Below are 24,110 nucleotides of genomic sequence, written 5' to 3'. Positions count from 1 at the left end.
CGCCGCGGCACCGGAGAAATATTCATCCGCCCTCATCTGCATGCGGCCGGTTGCCATAACAACGCTGCACAAAATCCCAAGTTTATCGATGCGACTTTATCTCGTCTGAAAGCCTCGCGCGCTTATTTCTAAATATTCTGCTCGACGTGTTTCCTGTTAACAGGACGTCTCTCGAGACAGTCGCCCTCTCGAGACAGGCTCGAGCCACCTTCTCATTTTAAGACTCCTTGCTCAGGGACGATTCCTTATAACAAGTCCGGCAACTGTGAAGCACACAGGTGCGTTTCCCTGAAGCGGGGGGGCGTATTATCTGTCCCGGGGGGGGAGACAGCGTTACTCGCAACGCAAGGAAGGGCCGTGAGGCTTAAAACACGATAAAATCACCTTGATAAGATTGTCTTTTTTTACAGCGTACAACCGAGTGGCTGAGGGTGAACAGTTCAAGACTCGTTCAAAGGGACAAGGGGCAAAACTACCCGTTTATCTCTCTCGCTGTCTCAGTCTGTCTCTCTCTCTCTGTCTCTCTCTTTCTTTGTCTCTGTCTGTCTCTCTCTCTCTCTTACGCGCTCCCTATCTCTTCCTTTCTCTCTCTTTCTTTGTCTGTCTGTCTCTCTCTCTCTCTCTCTCTCTCGCTGTCTCTCCTTCTTTGTCTCTCTGTCTGTTTGTCTGTCTGTCTCTCTCTCATGCGCTCCCTATCTCTTTCTCTGTCTCTCTCTCTCTCTCTCTTCCTCTCTCTCTCTTTCTTTGTCTCTGTCTGTCTGTCTGTCTGTCTGTCTGTCTGTCTGTCTTTCTCTCTCGCTGTCTCTCTCTTTCTTTGTCTGTCTGTCTGTCTGTCTCTCTCTCTCTCTCACGCGCTCTCTATCTCTTTGTCTCTGTCTCTCTCTATCTCTTCCTCTCTCTCTTTCTTTGTCTCTGTCTGTCTGTCTGTCTGTCTGTCTGTCTGTCTGTCTCTCTCGCTGTCTCTCTCTTTCTTTGTCTCTGTCTGTCTGTCTATCTGTCTGTCTGTCTGTCTGTCTGTCTGTCTGTCTGTCTGTCTGTCTGTCTGTCTGTCTGTCTGTCTCTCTCTCACTGTCTCTCTCTTTCTTTGTCTCTGTCTGTCTATCTGTCTCTCTCTCTCTCGCTGTCTCTCTCTCTCTTTCTTTGTCTCTGTCTGTCTGTCTGTCTGTCTGTCTCTCTCTCACGCGCTCCCTATCTCTTTGTCTGTCTCTATCTCTTCCTCTCTCTCTCTCTCTCTCTCTCTCTCTCTCTCTCTCTCTCTCTCTGTCTTTGTGTCTCTCTGTCTCCCCTTCCCTCCACCTCTGTGTCTGAGGTGGGCTCTTGGTGGTGGAGGTAAGAGAACAGCGTTGTTATGTTCTGCGTCAGGTCAGTGTGACTCGGCTCAGCTGCTGCACTTGATCACCGCCCTCATGGTGGTCTTGCGTAACTGATGAAGAGATATTTGATAGAGAATTCTCGCTTCTGCGAACGACTGCAAACGGGGACTCTGTTTCTCCAAGAGCCGAGGAAGAGTCCCCCCCCCCCCAAGTCAGCTGGCCCTGAAGCTAACCGACCCCGTAACCACTGACGAGACGAGTTTCAGACTAGCACTGCTAGCCAACCACAGATTACAATAAACCACATCATCCAACAGTGCAGAAACTCGTATGTGGGACAGTGGGACACAGAAACCAAATGACAACACAAATGAGAAGGTTATCGGGCCCTAAAAAGAGAACACAAACTGGCTGGCTGTCTGTCCACTGCCAGAGACCAGTCAGCACAGACACATCCTGACCACGTACAGGCTCACTGACCACAGTCTAGCCAAGTCAAGTCAGTGTTATTTGTATAGCCCAATAGCACAAATTACAAATGTGCCTCAGCGGGCTTTAGAGCAACACAACATCCTGTCCTTAGACCCTCTCATCGGATAAGGAACAACTCCCTAAAAAAAAAACCTTTCACGGAGGAAAAAACAGGGAGAAAGCTCAGGGAGAGCAACAGAGGAGGGATCTCTAGCCATTGAAAAGGGTGGACACAAAAAAACATCTTGGCTACCAAAAGAGCGAAGAATATGTGGTCCCTGTACGGCAGGTGAGGTGGAGACAGAGATGCACTTCCTGCTAAATTGTGAGAAATTCCAGAACACAAGAGAAAAGAAACGCCGGGAGGAATGTGAAAACCAGATTCCAAATGTTCTACTCCTGGATGAGAAGGAACAATGGCCACTTGTTTTAGGAGAGGGCCGAAGTGCGCACCTTGCGGCACAACATGTGTCAGAATGCTGTGGCCCAGGGGTCGGTGAGTGACCAAAACACTCTCAACGACTCTCAGTTGCTGTTCAAGTGCTGTTCTATGTCTCTGCCAGATCTATGTATTGCTTTTGTTTTAATGTATTTTGGGGGTTTTTGTTTTTCTTTTATGTTTGGTTCTCTGTTGACCTGTTTTGCTTTGGCAACGTTGTAATTAAAGCAGTCATGCCAGTAAAGCATCACCGAACTGAACTGAACTGAACTGAACTGAACCGAACTGAACTGAACTGAGTGGGCCGGGGTGATCCGGGTTGTGAGGCTGCAGCGTCGGCCGGCAGCCTGACGGGCCGGCATGCTGCAGGGCTGCACAACGGCAACAGGGTGTGAGGAGAGTCTTCATCTGGGGTGTCCATAAATCAGGACCCCCCCCCACACACACACACACACCCATTCACCAAACCTACTGGGACTGGATGATCTAAATTCCTGGCAGTTAATTCACCAAGTCACTGCCTAATATATGTATATATATATATATGTGTGTGTGTGTGTGTATATATATATATATATATGTGTGTGTGTGTGTGTGTGTGTGTATATGTATGTATATATATAGTGAAGAGTGTGAGTTGTCGATGTAAAATAATCTCGTTGTGCCTTTCTCATCAGATGGTAACGGCACATGCGGGTCTGTTTGACTCCTCCGGTCTTTGCAGCCGTTGGTGATGTGAACAAACCTTTCACAGCATCACAGCACGTCATGTTTAGTGTTGTTTAGGCCTTGAATTAAGACGCCTGTCAATCAATCTTGCAGAGACAGCAGCTTGCCGTCCTGTGGTTTGTAGTTGGGTGCCCGGGCCACCCTTTGGTTTACCCTTGGCTTAAGGAGTGTAGCGTTAAAGGCTCCTCTTCGGGGCAGCGGGCTGCGGTATGAAGAAGGAGGGAGGAGGTGTGGGCGGCCGGTCGGTCTCGGCTCTGCACACCAGCAGGCCGTGCGGCGCTTTAGCGCGACGCCCTTTGCACTCAACACACAGTGGGTTTGTGTTGCGGCACCGGAGGAGCCCACACCGCGGTATCATTAACTGTCCTCTGTCCGCCCTGCCCTTTACTCCCACAGTCACAAAGTCCTCGGCTACGGTAACCGGCTACGACCGGCTCGTCACGGTACGGCAGTGCAGACGGCAAACGTGTCCGCAGGCCGGCGATGATCCTGCGGACGAGAGCGGAGCGACGCACGGGAGCGGGTCGCCCCGCTCCACCTCCTGCTCCACGCCTAGAGCTTCACCTCCTGCTCCACGCCTAGAGCTTCTCCTGAACATGGGGCTGCCATGACACAACCTGCTGCAGCTCCTCGGCAAGCCTCCTCCGCCGACCTGCACGTAGGTAGTTACAAGCTCCTCAGCGAGGAGCAATACGTTCACATACCGTCTGCAGAGACGCTGTCGTCACACACACACACACACACACACACGCACGCACACACACACACACACACGCACACACACACACACACGCACACACACACGTACCACCAGCACAATAAGCTAGAAATCTGCCTTCAACAGTACACACATATGTGTGTGTATGTATATATATATGTATGTGTGTGTATGTTTGTGTGTGTGTGTGTGTGTGTGTGTATATATATATATATATATATATATATATATATATATATATAATCCAGTGAGTCAAGTAAATGCTTTATGAGACAGTACAAACCTGTCCTGTGCCATGTGTCCTCATAAAGGATTTACTTGACTCACTGGATTATTTTGCTCCCTATATGCTGAGCACTTCCCCTACCGTGGACTGTTTCTTTTAACACACACACATCAATACACACAAACACACACACACACATATATATATATGTATCTCAACACGGATACAGGGAAAAAGATTTAATACATTGCTGCTACGTATTAAATCTTTTTTCCTGTATCTGTGTTGAGATACATATATATATATGTGTGTGTGTGTGTGTGTGTGTATTGATGTAAATGTATATATACATATTATACATATGTATATACGTATATGTACATATATATAAAAATACACACACATATATATTTCTTATGGCATGAAACAGGCTTGTGTTGTCTCATAAAAAATTACTTTACATACATACATACATATGTATATATATATATTTAAAATCATACATATATATGTATACACACATATATACATATATGTAAATTTCAAATTATACATGTATTTATAATACACACACACACACACACACACATATATATATATATATATATACACACACACACAAACACACACACACATATATATATGTGTGTGTGTGTGTGTGTGTGTGTGTGTGTTATAAATACATAATATTTATAATTACCCAATTTGCCCTCGGGGATGAATAAAGTATTGTGATACACACACATACACACACACACACATTTTATATATATATATATATATATATATATATATATATATATATATATATATATATATACACACACATATGTGTATATATATATGTGTGTGTGTGTGTATATATATATTTACACATATATGTATATTTTAAATTATACATACATGTGTATAGCATGGTGATTTGATGTATATTTATGTATATTTGCTATGTAAATGTGTGTGTGTGTGTGTGTGTGTGTGTGTGTGTGTGTGTGTGTGTGTGTGTGTGTGTGTGTGTGTGTGTGAAGCCTGCACAGCTCCGTGTGTCCACGGTGAAGGAGGATGACGTGTCTTTCTGAAGCCGGTGTATTCAGTGTGATGGGGGGGGGGGGGACACTCCGCTTCGGTTCGACTCGCACCGGCCCTGCTGTGTTGTGTGTCCAACACACGACGAGCTGCGTGCTCAGCCCGCCTGCCACTTCCGCACACACACACACACACACACACACAACCCGCCGTCCGCACTCACACCGACACGCAGCTGCAGCTGTATTATTTACACTCATCCTCTCCCACTTCGCTCCCCCCCCCCCCCCCCGTCACCTGCCCGTAACGTGTTGATGCGCTCACGTGCTTCATCCCCGTTGGCGGACCTCATACCAGCTACACATCATCACAACAACAACAACAACAACAACAACAACAATACTGACCACATACCGTAATGACGTCATACTACTGACCATCAGCCTCGCAGCCTCGTTAAGTCCAGAAGACGTCAGGCCCAGGCAGCACCGAGTCAGGCCCAAGCAGCACCGGGTCAGGCCCAGGCAGCACCGGGTCAGGCCCAAGCAGCACCGGGTCAGGCCCAGGCAGCACCGGGTCAGGCCCAGGCAGCACCGAGGGAGAAGCGGGACCTAAACGAGGACGTGCTGGAAACGCTTCGCGTCGTCCTGCGCCACAGCGGAGGTGCAGAAGAAACGGGGAAGCGCGGACCTTCATATTTATAGTCACACTGATCATTATAATCAGTCAGGAGGACTCATGTGGGCTTCCCTCCTGCACTCCGTGCGTTTCAGGCGGACGAGCGGGTCCTTCACGAAGCCGGACAGGAGGCAGGACAACAGGTGGGGTTGTGTCTTACGGGCCTTTGCAGGAAACCACCCGTTAAATCCGATTCTGCAGCCAACCGGCAGCCGGTGCTGCTGCTCCCCACACCGGGATGAGCAGCACCGAGCAGGGCGAAGCGCACCGCACCCACACCGACACGACGAAGAGGATGCTGGCCTAGTGGACGGCCAAGCACCAGTCCAGTAAAACCAGTTCTGTAAGACCAGTCCAATAAGACCAGTTCAATAAGACCAGTCCAATAAAACCAGTTCTATAAGACCAGTCCAATAAAACCTGTTCTATAAGACCAGTTCTATAAGACCAGTCCAATAAGACCAGTCCAATAAAACCAGTTCTATAAGACCAGTCCAATAAAACCAGTTCTATAAGACCAGTCCAACAAAGCAATTCCCACAAAGCCAGACCAATACCACCAGTCCTATAAGACCAGTCCAATAAAACCAGTTCTATAAGACCAGTCCAATAAGACCAGTCCAATAAAACCAGTTCTATAAGACCAGTCCAATAAGACCAGTCCTATAAAACCAGTTCTATAAGACCAGTTCTATAAGACCAGTCCAATAAAACCAGTTCTATAAGACCAGTCCAATAAGACCAGTCCAATAAAACCAGTTCTATAAGACCAGTCCAATAAGACCAGTTCTATAAGACCAGTTCTGTAAGACCAGTTCTATAAGACCAGTCCAATAAGACCAGTTCTATAAGACCAGTCCAATAAGACCAGTTCTATAAGACCAGTCCAATAAGACCAGGAACTTCTTCAGTCTCACACATGAAATCACCAGCGGACATCCGGACTAGCAAACATATAAATACATGAATATATGAATATATGAATGTGTAACTGTGTACATGTAAGTGTGCTGCCGCTTCGTCGGCGGAAACAAAAGAGGAATGAATGACGCCTCGTTATCTGAGCCTGACTGGACCAAAGTCTCATGTGGACCAAAGTAGCCCGACTGCGTAAAACTCCGGGGCTCGAGGGAAACGCCGTGGAGAGTTGGAGCTGCGCTGAAGCCGCTCACACACACACACAGACAGGCAGGAGAAAGTCCAGCTGGACCTTGGACCCAGCCAGCAGCGATCCATCCCTGCCTGCCCGCCCGCCCGCCTGCCTGCCTGCCTGCCTGTCACCTGACGTGTCGCCTGGCGTGCGCAGGGGAAACACAACAACCACCACCTCATCTTCTAGACCTACGCCGTGCGTAATAACGCCGCACACCAACGGAAACTTCCACGGCAAAGTGGACCCGCACGACCCGTCCCCCCGTGTTCCGGTAACCCCGCGTTTTCCCCGTCATGCCTACATATCACCGCACACATCTCAGGCTGTTTACAGGGTGGTGGTGGTGGTGGAGGAGGAGGTAAGCCGGCAGCACGGCTCTGACCTGGGTGTAGGTGATCTGCGGCTCCGCCACCGGGCACGGCGTCAGATGGAGAGACGCAACGAGCGCCGCCGGGTCGCACTTCCCCTCCGCGGGCATCCGGACTTCACTGGAGGTCATCTCTTCTTCTCTGCTCTTCTCTTCTCTGCTCTGCTCTGCTCTTCTCTTCTCTGCTCTGCTCTTCTCTGCTCTGCTCTTCTCTTGTCTTCTCTTCTCTCCTCTCCTCTCCTCTCTTCGGCTCTGCGGTTTTCCCCCCACTACAAATCTCTGATTGGGACTTTGGATTCCTTCCTGGGTTTATAGCCAGGTGTCAGCAGCGGTCCATTCTCATTGGGTGCAGAAAAAGGGACGTCCTTTTTGGAGGAAAAAAAATGGATTTACATAAAAAAAAAAAGAAAAAAAAAGAAAAACACCTCCGTCGTGCGACCGAGGAGGAACATCCACCCACATCCATCTACCCTCCTTCACACATCACCTCGAATCCTCCTCCCTTTTTTTTTCTTCTCCCTGACGAATGACGTTTTGAAGGCTGAAGAGAAGCTGAGGTTCGATCAGATGGAGCTTTCTGAACTCCACCGGAGTCCTGATGGAGAAGAAGGAACAGGAAGACATCATCGTCTGGAACCCGACCAACACCATGAGCAATGTTTTCAGGGAGAAGAAAAAACAAAAACCCCACCAGCTTGTGTACTTTCCCCACTAAAACACTGTTCCACAGCAGTTCCCCCTGGTTCCTCGCTGTGAGTTATCTGTTGAGGAAGCGTGTGAGGCCTGAGAAGGTCTGACAACAATACTGTGTAAATAAGAAGGTGGGTGTTGAGCCTCCTCTACACCACACATTAGCGCTCGGCCCAGGCCTTTCCAGTGACGAGCCATTTAATTCGCTTTGAAGACCGGTGAAACCAAAGCTATGAAGACTTGTCCTGATTCATCTTGTCCATCAACAAACAAGTCTTCTAGTCTTCTCTGTCTCGAACGTCTTCTGGGTTCGTAAAGTTCTGCAGCCTGAACCCGACCAACGCCGTGAGCAGTGTTTTCAGAAAACACCAACTTGAGTACTTTCCCACTAAAACACTGTTCCACAGCAGTTCCCCCTGGTTCCTCGCTGTGAGTTATCTGTTGAAGAAGCGTGTGAGGCCTGAGAAGGTCTACAAACAATATCCTGTAGATAAGAAGGTGGGTGTTGAGCCTCCTCTACACCACACATTAGCGCCCGGCCCAGGCCTTTGGTGAAACCAAAACTATGAAGACTTGTCCTGATTCCTGTCGTCCATCAACAAACGAGCCTTCTAGTCTTCTCTGTCTCGAACGTCTTCTGGGTTCGTAAAGTTCTGCAGCCTGAACCCGACCAACGCCGTGAGCAGTATTTTCTGAAAAACACCAACTTGTGTACTTTCCCACTAAAACACTGTTCCACAGCAGTCCCCCTGGTTCCTCCCTATGAGTTATCTGTTGAAGAAGCGTGTGAGGCCTGAGAAGGTCTAAAAACAATATCCTGTAGATAAGAAGGTGGGTGTTGATCCTCCTCTACACCACACATTAGCACCCGGCCCAGGCCTTTGGTGAAACCAAAACTATAAAGACTTGTCCTGATTCATCTTGTCCGTCAACAAACGAGCCTTCTAGTCTTCCCTGTCTTGAACGTCTTCTGGGTTCGTAAAGTTCTGCAGCCTGAACCCGACCAGCACCATGAGCAGTGTTTTCAGAAAAACACCAACTTGAGTACTTTCCCCACTAAAACACCGTTCCACAGCAGTCCCCCTGGTTCCTCCCTATGAGTTATCTGTTGAAGAAGCGTGTGAGGCCTGAGAAGGTCTACAAACAATATCCTGTAGATAAGAAGGTGGGTGTTGATCCTCCTCTACACCACACATTAGCACCCGGCCCAGGCCTTTGGCGAAACCAAAACTATGAAGACTTGTCCTGATTCATCTTGTCCGTCAACAAACGAGCCTTCTAGTCTTCTCTGTCTCGAACGTCTTCTGGGTTCGTAAAGTTCTGCAGCCTGAACCCGACCAGCACCATGAGCAGTGTTTTCAGAAAAACACCAACTTGTGTACTTTCCCACTAAAACACTGTTCCACAGCAGTCCCCCTGGTTCCTCCCTATGAGTTATCTGTTGAAGAAGCGTGTGAGGCCTGAGAAGGTCTAAAAACAATATCCTGTAGATAAGAAGGTGGGTGTTGATCCTCCTCTACACCACACATTAGCGCCCGGCCCAGGCCTTTGGCGAAACCAAAACTATGAAGACTTGTCCTGATTCATCTTGTCCGTCAACAAACGAGCCTTCTAGTCTTCTCTGTCTCGAACGTCTTCTGGGTTCGTAAAGTTCTGCAGGCCGGAATAACCAATAATGTCAGCTCAGTGGGCCATGATTCAGACGTTCACACCAGATGAACGTCACCAGAGGACAGACGACGTGGGGGCGTGACTCCGTCTCCGGTCTTCGGTCTGTTTGCCATGCGTGACCTCTACGATCCACCTTCTTCGGCAGGAGCGGTGCCGTGGCTTCACGTACGTGGACCGTGTGTGATGTTACGTACATCAGCAGGACTTCCTACAGTCTGCTGACGAGACACACAGACTTCTCCTGCGGGTGATAATTCCTCCCGACACCTCCTTTAAAAAACCCCCAATACACATCTGGCTCAGCGTGGAAACCAAAGGAATGACCAAAATACCCACACAGGGGGCGGTAGATGGGCTGCTAAAGCTTTGGGTCTGGCCATATTTCAAAACCACACTGCAGGATTCATCTGTGATAGATTTCGAGTTGGTCAGAAGGTAAAAAGAACCTGAAGTGCTCCTATTTTTACCAATAGGAGGTTAACCCCCCCCCCATTCATTGTGACGACGAGCCAAGAACCTCCCGTCTGTACCAGAAACTGTGACAGCGTCAAGTGGGAAACGCCGTGGCGTTTGCTAATTTGTGGAGATAGTAAGCTGAAAGCTATTTGACAAGACAAAGGAGAGGAGACAGATGTGCTCCTGTAAGTTGCAGATTCCCGGAGATGCTTTTCCTCCATCAGCACCTCCTCCTCTCCTCACACTCTCTGTGTTTCACATCAAAGAGGACAGGCCCGCAGACGTGACATTGATGAATGCATTCAAAACACGCCGTCCTCTTCTTGTCACTTCACCTTTTCACAAAGCACGGTGAGGGGAAGAAGATAAGACCCGCTTCAACCAACGAGTCAAGCGTGTTCATCTGGCGCCCCCTGTTGGAAAAGACGGGCATTGACTTTTTTAAAAATTCTCTGGACAGTTGCTCAGAAGTGCAGAGGCCAAAAAAAAAGACAAAACTGGAGTTTTGCCTTTCGGTTCAGCTCAGGTGTCATTGCTCAAAGTACATGTACATGGGTGATTCTTCAATTAAGGGGGGTTTTCTGTCCCTAGGGTAGGTTTTCAAGAAGAAGAAAAACCCCACAATTTTTGAAAACACAATTATTGTATTTGTTAGTTAGGTTGTGTTCGCTGTGAGAAAGGATGACATTTTAATACTTTTTCAGTTTGTTGAAAATTCAGATGAGCCAGAATGTCCCTGTTGTGGGCTTGTCCCCAACCCAGGCTGTTTAACTTCCCTCTATAATAAAGTCATGAAAATGGTTAAATTCATTAAAGCTTTACTTTGCATTTTCTCATAATAATTTAAAAAGACATATTTCACATCCATATGGTTTATATATGTGTGCAGTTTACACATTTTTATAGTTAAATATGGCTGTCCCTCATACATCTGTCATTACATCACACCCAACACTTTACAGCCACGTTTTTCAAACAACAACGTGGTTGCCATGGAAACGAGACGTTCCAGAGGCGCGTGAGCAGTCATGGCAGAAGCGTGACTTTTTCATGGTACAAATGTGATGTGAAGGTTTATATGTCCTGATCTGACAGGATGGTTATAACACATGTAAGTCATGTGAAGGTTTATATGTCCTGATCTGACAGGATGGTTATTACACATGTAAGTCATGTGAAGGTTTATATGTCCTGGTCTGACAGGATGGTTATTACACATGTAAGTCATGTGAAGATTTATATGTCCTGATCTGACAGGGTGGTTATAACACATGTAAGTCATGTGAAGGTTTATATGTCCTGATCTGACAGGATGGTTATTACACATGTAAGTCATGTGAAGGTTTATATGTCCTGATCTGACGGTATGGTTATTACACATGTAAGTCATGTGAAGGTTTATATGTCCTGATCTGACAGGATGGTTATAACACATGTAAGTCATGTGAAGGCTTATATGTCCTGATCTGACAGGATGGTTATAACACATGTAAGTCATGTGAAGGTTTATACGTCCTGATCTGACAGGATGGTTATTACACATGTAAGTCATGTGAGGGTTTATATGTCCTGATCTGACAGGATGGTTATTACAAGTCATCACCAAACACGTTACTAGCTGAGTATTTTAGTCCAGAAATAAGAAACTTCACTTTATTCACGTATATTCATTGTACATTGTATGCTAGCTAACAAGTTAGCTTAACAAGTCTAAGACTTGGCCAACTTTTTCTGCAAACAGCGAAAACTGTCATTACCATCACGTGTCATGACATCACGTGAGCAGTACTGCAGTCTATACTACATCCAAAGCTTGCCAAGAGACTTGAGATGATTACTTCTTGATCATAAAAAACCCCTGAAAATATTTGATAACTATATGAACCCAATGGGTCGATTCATGATGGACGTTCACTCCTAACTGGGCACATAAAATATTTAAACCCACAGACATGACGGCAAAGTCTATGGGGGAGGTGGAAGAGCAAGTTTGTAACGATACTTTATAGAGGTAAAGGTACTTACTAAAGAGGTAAAGATACTTTATAGAGGTAAAGGTACTTAATAAGGAGGTAAAGATACTTACTAAAGAGGTAAAGGTACTTACTAAAGAGCTAAAGATACTTTATGAAGAGGTAAAGGTACTTACCAAAGAGCTAAAGATACTTTATGAAGAGGTAAAGGTACTTACTAAAGAGCTAAAGATACTTTATGAAGAGGTAAAGGTACTTACTAAAGAGGTAAAGATACTTAATGAAGAGGTAAAGGTACTTACTAAAGAGGTAAAGATACTTTATGAAGAGGTAAAGGTACTTAATAAGGAGGTAAAGATACTTTATGAAGAGGTAAAGGTATTTACTAAAGAGGTAAAGATACTTTATGAAGAGGTAAAGGTACTTAATAAGGAGGTAAAGATACTTTATGAAGAGGTAAAGGTACTTACTAAAGAGCTAAAGATACTTTATGAAGAGGTAAAGGTACTTACTAAAGAGCTAAAGATACTTTATGAAGAGGTAAAGGTACTTACTAAAGAGGTAAAGATACTTTATAAAGAGGTAAAGGTACTTGCTAAAGAGGTAAAGATACTTTATGAAGAGGTAAAGGTACTTACTAAAGAGGTAAAGATACTTTATAAAGAGGTAAAGGTACTTTATGAAGAGGTAAAGGTACTTACTAAAGAGGTAAAGATACTTTATGAAGAGGTAAAGGTACTTACTAAAGAGGTAAAGATACTTTATGAAGAGGTAAAGGTACTTACGAAAGAGGTAAAGATACTTTATAAAGAGGTAAAGGTACTTGCTAAAGAGGTAAAGATACTTTATAAAGAGGTAAAGGTACTTTATGAAGAGGTAAAGGTACTTTATAAAGAGGTAAAGGTACTTACTAAAGAGGTAAAGATACTTTATAAAGAGGTAAAGGTACTGTATGAAGAGGTAAAGGTACTTACTAAAGAGGTAAAGATACTTTATAAAGAGGTAAAGGTACTTACTAAAGAGGTAAAGATACTTTATAAAGAGGTAAAGGTACTTTTTTTGCCCCCCCCCTTTTTCTTTTTTAATTGTACCCGTCCAGTTACCCCACTCTTCCGAGCCGTCCCGGTCTCTGCTCCACCCCCTCTGCTGATCCGGGGAGGGCTGCAGACTACCACATGCCTCCTCCCATACATGTGGAGTCACCAGCCGCTTCTTTTCACCTGACAGTGAGGAGTTTCACCAGGGGGATGTAGCGCTTGGGAGGATCACGCTATTCCCCCCAGTCCCCCCCCCCCGAACAGGCTCCTCCGACCGACCAGAGGAGGCGCTAGTGCAGCGACCAGGACACATACTCACATCCGGCACGCTCTCTTCCGCATTCCGACTCGGCCAGCTCCATCGTTTCAGGGCAGCGCCGGAAGTGATACGAACAACCGACAACAACAGCGAAGTGATGGCGTCTTTCACTCGGTCTCTTCCAGAGCTTCCCAAACTCACGGTTAACGACGTTAGTCGCATTACCCAAGAAGCGCGCCATACGTCAGTTACCGGAAAGGAGAAGGGCTTCAAACTTTACGTTTCGAGCTACGTCCACAATTCCGAAGGTAAGACCCGGACGTGTCATGTTAGCGCCTAGCATGTGTTTGTACTAGCTAATGCTACCGTAGTGATAATGTAAACTGCTAATGAGACACGTTAGCCCCTAGCTAACGGGTCTGACCCTTTAGCCGAGCGGTTAGTGACGTCGCCTTGTGGTGCAGTACACCCCGTATCGAATCCCGCACCGGGCAAGAAAATAACCGGTTACACTAGTGGCAGCGGTGGGAACCGGAAGTGTGCAGATCCTCAGAAGTCTCTTCGGAGCGCGGGAATAACAAAGCGGGGAGGGCGCGCTTCCGGGGAGGGTGACGACTGTAAACTACTAATAAGACACGTTAGTCCCTAGCTAACGGTTCTGACCCTTTAGCCGAGCGGTTAGTGACGTCGCCTTGTGGTGCAGTACACCAGTGTTTCTCAACCGGGGGTCCGCGGACCCCTAGTGGTCCGTGGTGTAATTGCAAGGGGTCCGTGAAAATAAAATATCTTTAAAAAAAAGATCCTATGACATTTATAGAAATAGGATTATTTTACTCAAATGTGACTGAGACCTTTATCTACCTAAACTATAAAGGGTAACAGGACTTTTTTCTCTAATTACATCTGTTTCACAAGTGTCATTTATTGTATTTTAATAAGAGATCCCGCTCCCGTTTGCATTGTTAAAAGTTACTGCATAAGAATTCTGTTTTGTTACATATATCTGAAAGTTACTGAATACATATTCTGTGTTGTTACATATATCTGAAAGTTACTGAATACATATTCTGTGTTGTTACATATATCTGAAAGTTACTGAATACATATTCTGTTTTGTTACATATATCTGAAAGTTACTGAATACATATTCTGTGTTGTTATATATATCTGAAAGTTACTGAACACATATTCTGTTTTGTTACATATATCTGAAAGTTACTGCATAAGAATTCTGTTTTGTTAACTATATCTAAGTTACAACTGAAAGCTCTTATTTTTGCCCCAAAGAGTGAATAAATGCTATAATGCAATTTAAAATGCAGTTTCTACTGTTTCTATCAAATTGCAACCCCCCTCCCCCAAGATCAGGTGGAGGGGTCCTCAGGGTAGATCAAAAATACGCAGGGGGTCCAGGACCCCAAAAAGGTGGAGAACCACTGCAGTACACCCCGTATTGAATCCCGCACCGGGCAAGAAAATAACCGGTTAGAATAAGTTACTGCTAACGTGACGTTGCTATGCATCAGTCACTGTCACAGGAGTCCCGCCGTCACTGCCAGTCTCAGTTTCAAACAGGTTTCAAGCCAAAAGCCTCACTTTTGTTTCATTCAAAACTTGATTGCAGACCCAGGGTCCATCACAGACAAAGACAAATAGGTAAAAGACAAACCCCAGACAACACACACAGTAAACACAATAAAATAACATAAAGGGAACAAATCAGTGTGTTATAGGGAGGCAGCTATACCGGTGGTCCCACTGCCGGCACTGGTAGCGTGTGGCACTGAATCTTATATTAGTTAAACTTGATGATTACATCATCAGAGTCATCCAGCCGGCAGATGAATTTATACATGAGATTTCTTAGAAGAGCCTGAAAGGTGCTGACTCCTGCAGCCACAGACGTTTCCCTTGCACTACACCAGCTAGGTCTTTATAGTAGTATTCTCATAGCATCATTATAAGCTGCTCGAAGCCTCTGTAAGCTTGCTTTTTTGTAGCGTGACCGCAGGTATGCAGTATAAAGTGGTGTACAATATGTAGTATGACCACAGGGATGCCGTATAATGTGGTGTACAATATATAGTGTGACCACAGGTGTGCAGTATAATGTGGTGTACAATATATAGTGTGACCACAGGTGTGCAGTATAAAGTGGTGTACAATATGTAGTGTGACCACAGGTGTGCAGTATCACGTGGTGTACAATATGTAGTGTGACCACAGGTGTGCAGTATAAAGTGGTGTACAATATGTAGTGTGACCACAGGTGTGCAGTATAACGTGGTGTACAACATGCTCTGAACAGACATCTTCACATTAACTGAACACATACCAAACTTGCGTGACCGAGTGTTTGAGCGTAAGGGAAAGTTATCCTGCAGCTCATGAGACAGGTTCCTGTCTGTCAAGTCAATAAAGTTGCTGTGACTCATATCACTGCTGTGAATCTAATACTGTTAAAGACTACGTTAAATATATATTTGGTATGATACCCCATACATAACCCTAGTGTGTAAAAATGTGTAAAAGTAATGGGATTCACCGAAGCTATAGTGCGTTGTGAGTTCTGTCACTCCTTTACACACGTTCTGTGTTCCCTATTTTAAATGAGCAAAGCGAGATTAGTAATGATTTGGCGACACGTTTTGATTTACACGTTAGTGCATATCAACTGAGGGTTTTTTGGTTCATTTTTTTCTCATTCGTAATCAATTCATACATCATACGTTCCTCGCTGTACTCATGTATTCTCCTTTATAACAGAAGTTCACGAATGTATTGTTTATAAACAATGTTTTAATGTTTAACTGCTCTTGCAGCAAGTACAGTATGTATTGTAACAGATATGTGTGTTTTCACAGATTGTACTTAGGGGTTCACATTAGTCCATAGGGTTAGTGGTCGTGTCAGGGAGGGCATCCGACATAAAATTTTGCCAAATCATTATGCGGCTTGACAAGACCATACCGGATCAGTCGAGGCTCCATACGGGATTGGCTGAGGCCCGGGTTAACAACAGCCGCCTTTGGTGCCGTGCCCTCACATGGTACCAATGAAATTTGGACAATCTACCGTGGCAACCCCTGAAAAACAGGGAACAAGCTGAAAGAAGAAGAAGTACTTAGGGATTCCCATCCTGTGCAGCTACAAGGCTGCCAGTGTACCTGTGTGGCAGCGCTTCTTTACCAGACGGCACATTATTCCCAGCTGAAGACCAGAATCAGAATCAGAATACTTTATTCATCCCCGAGGGGAAGTTGGGATCACTTCTGTTCCCCTAACACAGCTGCACGGAAACTGAACAGGAGTGGCATAAACCAAGAACTATGGTAACTAACTTTCTTAACATGGTACTTTTATGTTATTTATGGATATGTGTTGATGTTTATTGAAAACTTGTTTTTGTTTAAATGCAGGGTGTTAAACCTGGTTTGGTGAATGACATGATGATTCTTCCAGCCAGACCTTGGGAAATGAGACTGGTAGAAGACATCAGGTTATTATTATTATTATTATTATTATTATTATTGAAATATATTTTTGTAGTGAGCTTATCAGTAAGATATCAGATAAAGTAATCCTCTGCTACGTTATAGGATAAATGTTATTTTAGCATTTATTGGTAGTAGTCATACTGTCAGTCGATCAAGCAAGAAAGTCCAAACCCGATCTTTTCAGGCTTTTCACACAAATAAGGTCTTTCTACTACTCCTTAAATACAAATAAGGTATTTCTGTATTCTGAGGTGTTTCATTTGAATGTGTACTTTAGCTTACTTTATGCAAACAACGAGTTCATCTTTTTGAGTGAGAATGAGTCATCTTTTTTTATTTGTCATTTTCACAGGAGCCACTTGTATAAGGGAGTCAGTTCACCTCTGCCCGAACTTTCCACGCTCAGGGTGGACGAGGTCTACAGGGACCTTTCTAGTGATGTGGCTCCTCTCGTAACAACTGTGGCCAGAGCCGATAATGTGCCTCCTGTAGAATCTAAGTTCGGTCAAGTGCAAGAAGGAAGTGTGTTGTCCTATCACTTGCCAACAAAGACAGTGCTGAAAACCCGTCCACACTCGGATGCCCCTTCTCCCCCCACAGCTGCCACTCTCTGGTTACAGGCTGGGACCCTCTACCGTTCCTTCGTCTGCTCTGAGCATCAGCAGCTCCACATGATGTCCCTGGTAACATCATTCGAGACAGCTCACAAAACTGAGAACAGCACAAAACAGCAAAGTTCCTGTGTAGAGTGGCACCAACTAAGGCGGTGCTGCGTCACCTCCACCAAATTCAAAGAGGTCTGTCACACCAGGGGACAGACCACTGCTGAACATCTGGCGAGAAGGCTTCTGAGACCCAGCCATCAGACTGCAGACATGAGGAGGGGGCTGGACGTGGAACCTGCAGCAGTAGAAGAGTACTGCAGAGTAAGGGAGGTCAATCAATATCCTTGTGGGTTCCTTATCCGCCCTGACGCACCTTGGACGGGGTCATCACCTGATAGCATGGTGTATGATCCAAAGGGACAGCCGGAGTTTGGCTTTTTTGAAATGAACGCCCAAATGTTTGGAGTTATGTGGACTGCCCATACGTTAAGATCAGTGAGGGCACACAGACACTAAGGAAATCCCATCCGTACTTTTGGCAGATCTGGGGTCAGCTGTTAACGTTTGGACTTGAATGGTGTGACTTTGTTGTCTGCACAAAAAGACGTGTTCATTCAGAGGATTCCCAGAGACAAAGAAATCACAGCCACACCCAAAGAAAAAAGTGACCATTTCTTTGTCCACTTTTACCTCTGTGCTGCCCTGCAGTGGAGAGCTGCTCTGCACTGGCCTCACTCAGCTCAGCTTGCTACACGGATAGTCAGTGGTAGTGTAAATCGTGTAATACTGTGTGTTTAAATGCTTATCTGTAGTTTTCTGTAGTGCACTAATATTTGTGGTTAAAGTGTACTGAAGTGGCAGATCACATAAAATGGTGAAATGAAGTTTGAGTTAAAACAACAAAAGGTTATAAATGCAGCTGCAAGAACAATACTTTCCTCATGTTTTCGGGTGTTGATTAGAAAGAGAACTTATTTTAATTGTAATTATAACTTTGTAATTATCTGTTCACTCCGTCTGCTCCTTCATCTGTTTCGCTCTGCGGGGGTCTGGTGTTTCTCTCGGTGTTGAGTGTGTTGACAGTGGTGGTTGTTATTTGGAGTGCTTTAACTCAGTGTAATACAGATAAATGATGAGCACTGGAATGTTGTGTCTTGTACTATAGAAAGGTAAATGAGCAGAACTGACAGGTGGGTGACCAACAAAATCTGAGTACCGGTTAAACTGAACAAACCTCCCAGCCACACGACGAGCGGGTTGCAAGAACGGCGGTTTATTCCACTCGGCCACCAGAGCGGCCCGAACGGCCTCTCTTCTAAGTTGCCAGCTACAAACGTACTTACTGGAGTACTTTGTTGTACTTACTGGAGTACTTTGTTGTACTTACTGGAGTACTTTGTTGTATTTACTGGAGTACTTTGTTGTACTTATTTGGAGTACTTTGTTGTACTTACTAGAGTACTTTGTTGTATTTACTGGAGTACTTTGTTGTGCTTACTGGAGTACTTTGTTGTACTTACTGGAGTACTTTGTTGTATTTACCAGAGGCTTGGCACAAAGGCACACAGCAGTGTTCAGCTGTTGTGCTGTCGGTACGTTGAAACTTAAAACTTCTTTTTCTGAGACGGCGTCGCCATTTGACAAAAATCATATTAACAGTATTTTTTCCCCCCCAAATTTTTTTATTTACAACAGGTATACAATTGTCATACCCGGGGGGGGGGGGGTTGTACAGACCAGGGGAGTTCAGAGTCCACTCGTTTTAAGTCCTCTCGGAGTTCAAATAAAATGTACCTTCTTTAAAATATCGAAAGTCTTCATAGCTTTTTTTGTTTTTCACATTTGCAGTTAAGGTGCAATACTGCTGAAGTTCAACAACCGATGGATGAGAGCAAGTTTGGAGTCAGACCATTTAGATTTGTGGCTGTGGACTTTACCAAGAATAATCAAAAGCATGTCATGATCCACACAGGTTACATCCCCGGAGCCGAGAGAGCGCCCTCTACAGGTAAGGAAGATTGACAGAACTTATTAGAATGACCATATATCACAACTCTGATCTGCTCTGTAATGGCTTGGCGGCCTGTCCAGGGTGTCTCCCCGCCTGCCGCCCAAATGACTGCTGGGATAGGCTCCAGCATCCCCGCGACCCTGAGAGCAGGATAAGCGGTTTGGATAATGGATGGGTGAGTTATGTAGTTAATATTGCTGTCCATCCCATTAAACACAACATATAACATCACATCAGATACATTAATCTGGACATTAGTACAATTTTTCCATTTATAAAGTCTTGCATATCAGTCCAAAGTACCTTTGAATGGGCACAGTGAAAAAACAAATGAAACATAGTTTCTGTATCTGAATTACAAAAACACAGGTAGTATTTTCCATATTTAGCTTAAATCTTTCAGAACTTCTTTAGCAGGTTAAATTCTTTTTAAGATCTTGAAGGATACTTCTTTCACTTTGTTATTAATACAATAATTGTTTAGAATGCAAGCCTTTTTCCACTGTAAAGCCCTCATGATAGAAGACCAAGAGAGTCTTGCTGCAGGATGCAGGAGGTGTAACATAGTCCAAAGTGTTTCTGATGTGTCTGTTCCTGCATGTTTTATTGCAAATATCAATATCTCCAATCAAGATTTGCTTAAAGCTAATAATGTTCATTTCTGTAAGGTCACAACTCTTTAAAAGCCGAAGAGAACCGATGGGAATTAAATCAAAAATAATAGCATATTCTTTGGGTGTGATTGGTATCTTAAATTTTTGAAGAATTCTGAATATGACAGTAACGCCCCATTTCTATTTATCAACTGACAAACAAACAAACAAACAACATTTTATTAATATATCACTTTTAAAAACATGAAGTTACAAAGTGCTTTACACTCCATACACAAAAAACGAATAAATACATAAAATAAATTGAATGATTATAAAAACATGGCATTGGGAGTAACAGACCATGCTAAAAAAAATGAAACACAACAGAAGTCAGGGGTGGGAATCTAAAAAGGCTTGCCTGAAAAGATGGGTTTTTAGAAGCCGCTTAAAACAGTCCAAAGATTCAGAAAATTTGACGAACTAATAAAATTTAATTGTCATACCATGAGCAATAAAACAGATTTATTTTTGTATAACATATCCTTATTATTCCAGATAAAGTATCAGTGAGGACTGAAATTGTGTTTATATAAAAATACCCATGCTAAAAGAGCTTGTCTATGGAAGTTAGCTAATTTAATTGGGATTTTGTCAATAGAAAAAGTAAATTTTAACAAAAAACCAATGCCACCATCAGAATTAGATAAATATGTGGGAAAAGCATACCAGATACTGTTGGGATTCTTTAAAAATTCTATAAGCCACTTAATCTTAAAAAAGTATTATTCAGTAAATTAAAATCCAAGACTTCAAGACCACCTTGTCCTTTACTACCTTTGATAACTTATTTTTTAAGATAATGGGGGTTTTGCCTCCAAATGAAATCATATAGCATATTATCCAATTCCTTAGTAACATTTGTTGGGACACTGAGTGACAGTGATAATAAATATACTGATCTAGAGATTCCTTCTGTTTTGGATAACAGAACCCTACCAATTATGGAACTATCTCTCATTAATCACAAATTCAATTTCAATTTTGTTTTTTCAATATAAGGATCAACATTTAATTTAGATCGTTGTTCCAAATTCTTACAAATAACAATACCTAAGTAAGTCACCTTTTCTATAATTGGGATCCCATGACAATCTGACAGAACACAATGTTTAATTGGGAATATGACAGATTTATCCAAGTTCACCTTTAAACCTGAGACATTAGTTAACTAATTTATACAAGCCACTGCTTTTGAAACCTTGCTTTGGTCTCTCAGAAAAATTGCGGTATGATCTGCTAGTTGACAGTTTTAAATTATTTCCCACTGCATTTATTCCTAGGAAGGGTGATTTTTATATATATGCGTAGCCATTGTTTGGGTAACTAACAAAAATAAAAATGGAGCTACTGGACAGCCCTGTCTGATACCACGATGATTGTTAAATCTTTCTGACACACCATATATTAACTTCACAGAGCTGGAACAGACATTATATAGTGTCTGATTTGCATTTTGAAAATATTTTCCAAAACCAAAAATGGGAATGACTTTAAAGATAAACTCATGTTCGATGGTATCAAAAGCCTTGTAGAAGTCAATAAACAAAATAAAACTTTCTCCAGGTATTAGATTATTATAATCTATCATATCCAGTATAAAACGAATATTATCACTAATGTATCTCTTTTGCATAAAACCGGATTGCTCTTCATCTATTATCTGATTTAATCCTTGTTTTAGTCTCTTAGCAAAAACTAAAGCAAATAATTTACCATCATTAAGTAGACTAATAGGTCTCCAATTTTCCATGTGTAGTCTATCTTTGTTTGTCTTGGGAATTAACGTAATGACCCCTTGCTTTAACGTACTAGGAAGCTCACCCTTTTGAACAGACTCTCCTAACATGGCTAGTAAGAAAGGTGCAAGTGTTGAGGTGAAGGTTTTATAAAATTCCCCTGTCAGACCACCATTACCTGGGGATTTGTTAGCCTTAAGACATTTAATACACTCAACAATTTCGGATAAAGATATCTCCTTTTCACAAAATCTCCAAAGTCATCCTTTATTTTATTTGTCTCTATCGAAATATTGTCTAAGTAAAGAATTCAGTATGAGTAGGTGCAAGGGCTGAAGAATATAAATTTTGATAAAATTGAGCTACATGTTGAGAAATTACTCTAGGATCATTAGTTATTGTGCCATTAACCTTCAGCTTACTTATTGCTGCAAATTCACGTTCCTCTTTTCTAACCCAAACATTTATTTTTTATTTTTCTCATCTTGTTCAAGCCATGTACATCTTGATCTAATAAAGGCACCCCTAGTTTTCTCCTCATAAATATTGTCTAACTGGTTTTGTAGCATATTCATGTTCACTACCTCTTAGCTAGATAAATTAACACAATTTTTCCATTTGCAGATCTAAAATTTCGTTGATGATTTTAATTTCTTATCTCTTTAATTATTTGCTAATAATTTGCCTTTCTTGATAGCAACATTTCGAATTTCATATTTCATTAATTCCCCAAAATATCCATAAGTACCTATAGCACAGCTTTGATTCAAATACTTATCAATAATATTGTTAATTTCCAATTTAAGGGCTTCAGCATCCCCGCGACCCTGAGAGGAGGATAAGCAAGTGGTTTGGATAATGGATTGGATTGGATGGAGTTATTAAGATCCAATAGCTTGTACCGTATTTCTGTGTAAGTAAGATCAAGTTTATGAGGATCCCATTATGATCTGTTAAAACAGCCGGTTCTATCAAAACATCTGCAACCATATTAATAAGGTCATTGGAAATAAACCAGAAATCAATATGTGATTGTAAGGAGAAATTCTTATTACACCATGTATACATTTTTTTAGGGTTTTTCTTTCTGCAAATATCTACAGTGCATCCGGAAAGTATTCACACCCCTTCACTTTCCCCACATTTTGTTATGTTACAGCCTTATTCCAAAATGGATCAAATTCCTTTTTTTTCTCATCAATCTACACACAATACCCCATAATGACAAAGTGAAAAAGGTTTTGTAGAAATTTTTGCAAATTTATTAAAAATAAAAAACTGAAATATTGCATGTACATAAGTATTCACACCCTTAACTCAGTACTTGATTGAGGCACCCTTGGCAGCGATTACAGCCTCAAGTCTTCTTGGGTATGAAGCTACAAGCTTGGCACACCTATATTTGGGGTATTTCTCCCATTCTTCTCTGCAGATCCTCTTGAGCTCTGTAAGGTTAGATGGGGAGCGTTGCTGCACAGCTATTTTCAGGTCTTTCCAGAGATGTTCAATGGGGTTCAAGTCTGGGCTCTGGCTAGGCCACTCAAGGACATTCACAGACTTGTCCCGAAGCCACTCCTTCGTTGTCTTGACTGTGTGCTTAGGGTCGTTGTCGTGTTGAAAGGTAAACCTTTGCCCCAGTCTGAGGTCCTGAGCGCTCTGGAGCAGGTTTTCATCAAGGATCTCTCTGTACTTTGCTCCATTCATCTTTCCCTCGATCCTGACTAGTTCCCAGTTCCTGCCGCTGAAAAACATCCTCACAGCATGATGCTGCCACCACCATGCTGCACTGTAGGGATGGTATTAGCAAGGTGATGAGAGGTGCCTGGTTTCCTCCGGACATGACGTTTGGCATTCAGGCCAAAGAGCTCAATCTTGGTTTCATCAGACCAGAGAATCTTGTTTCTCATGGTCTGAGAGTCCTTTAGGTGCTTTCTGGCAAACTCCAAGGGGGCTGTCATGTGCCTTTTACTGAACAGAGGCTTCCGTCTGGCCACTCTACCATAAAGGCCTGATGGGTGGAGTGCTGCAGAGATGGTGGTCCTTCTGGAAGGTTCTCCCACCTCCACAGAGGAATGCTGAAGCTCTGTCAGAGTGACCATCGGGTTCTTGGTCACCTCCCTGACCAAGGCCCATCTGCCCCGATTGCTCAGTTTGGCTGTACGGCCAGCTCTAGGAAGAGTCCTGGTGGATCCAAACTTCTTCCATTTACGAATGATGGAGACCACTGTGCTCTTCGGGACCTTCAAAGCTGTAGAAATTTTTTTGTACCCTTCCGCAGATCTGTGCCTCGATACAATCCTGTCTCAGAGGTCCACAGACAATTCCTTTGACTTCATGGCTTGGTTTCTGCTCTGACATGCACTGTCAACAGTGGGACCTTATATAGACAGGTGTGTGCC

At 43.5% G+C, this 24,110-nt stretch overlaps 1 protein-coding gene across 1 annotated transcript in view; it reads right to left on the bottom strand.

The window, feature by feature from the left end:
- aldh1a2 (aldehyde dehydrogenase 1 family, member A2) overlaps positions 1–7,416 on the bottom strand; it is a 46,004-nt gene extending 38,588 nt beyond the window's left edge. Inside the window, exon 1 of the mRNA XM_056279248.1 lies at positions 7,136–7,416. Within this exon, the coding sequence (XP_056135223.1) occupies positions 7,136–7,252 (117 nt within the window). The 5' untranslated portion in view covers positions 7,253–7,416. The remainder of the gene's footprint in view (positions 1–7,135) is intronic.
- Between the last annotated feature and the right edge of the window lie 16,694 nt (positions 7,417–24,110).

This window comes from Lampris incognitus, chromosome 4 (genome assembly GCF_029633865.1).
Source record: "Lampris incognitus isolate fLamInc1 chromosome 4, fLamInc1.hap2, whole genome shotgun sequence".
NCBI classification, from domain to species: Eukaryota; Metazoa; Chordata; class Actinopteri; order Lampriformes; family Lampridae; genus Lampris; species Lampris incognitus.
Note: the sequence above shows the minus strand (reverse complement) of the source record. Positions and strands in the feature narration are given on the sequence as shown.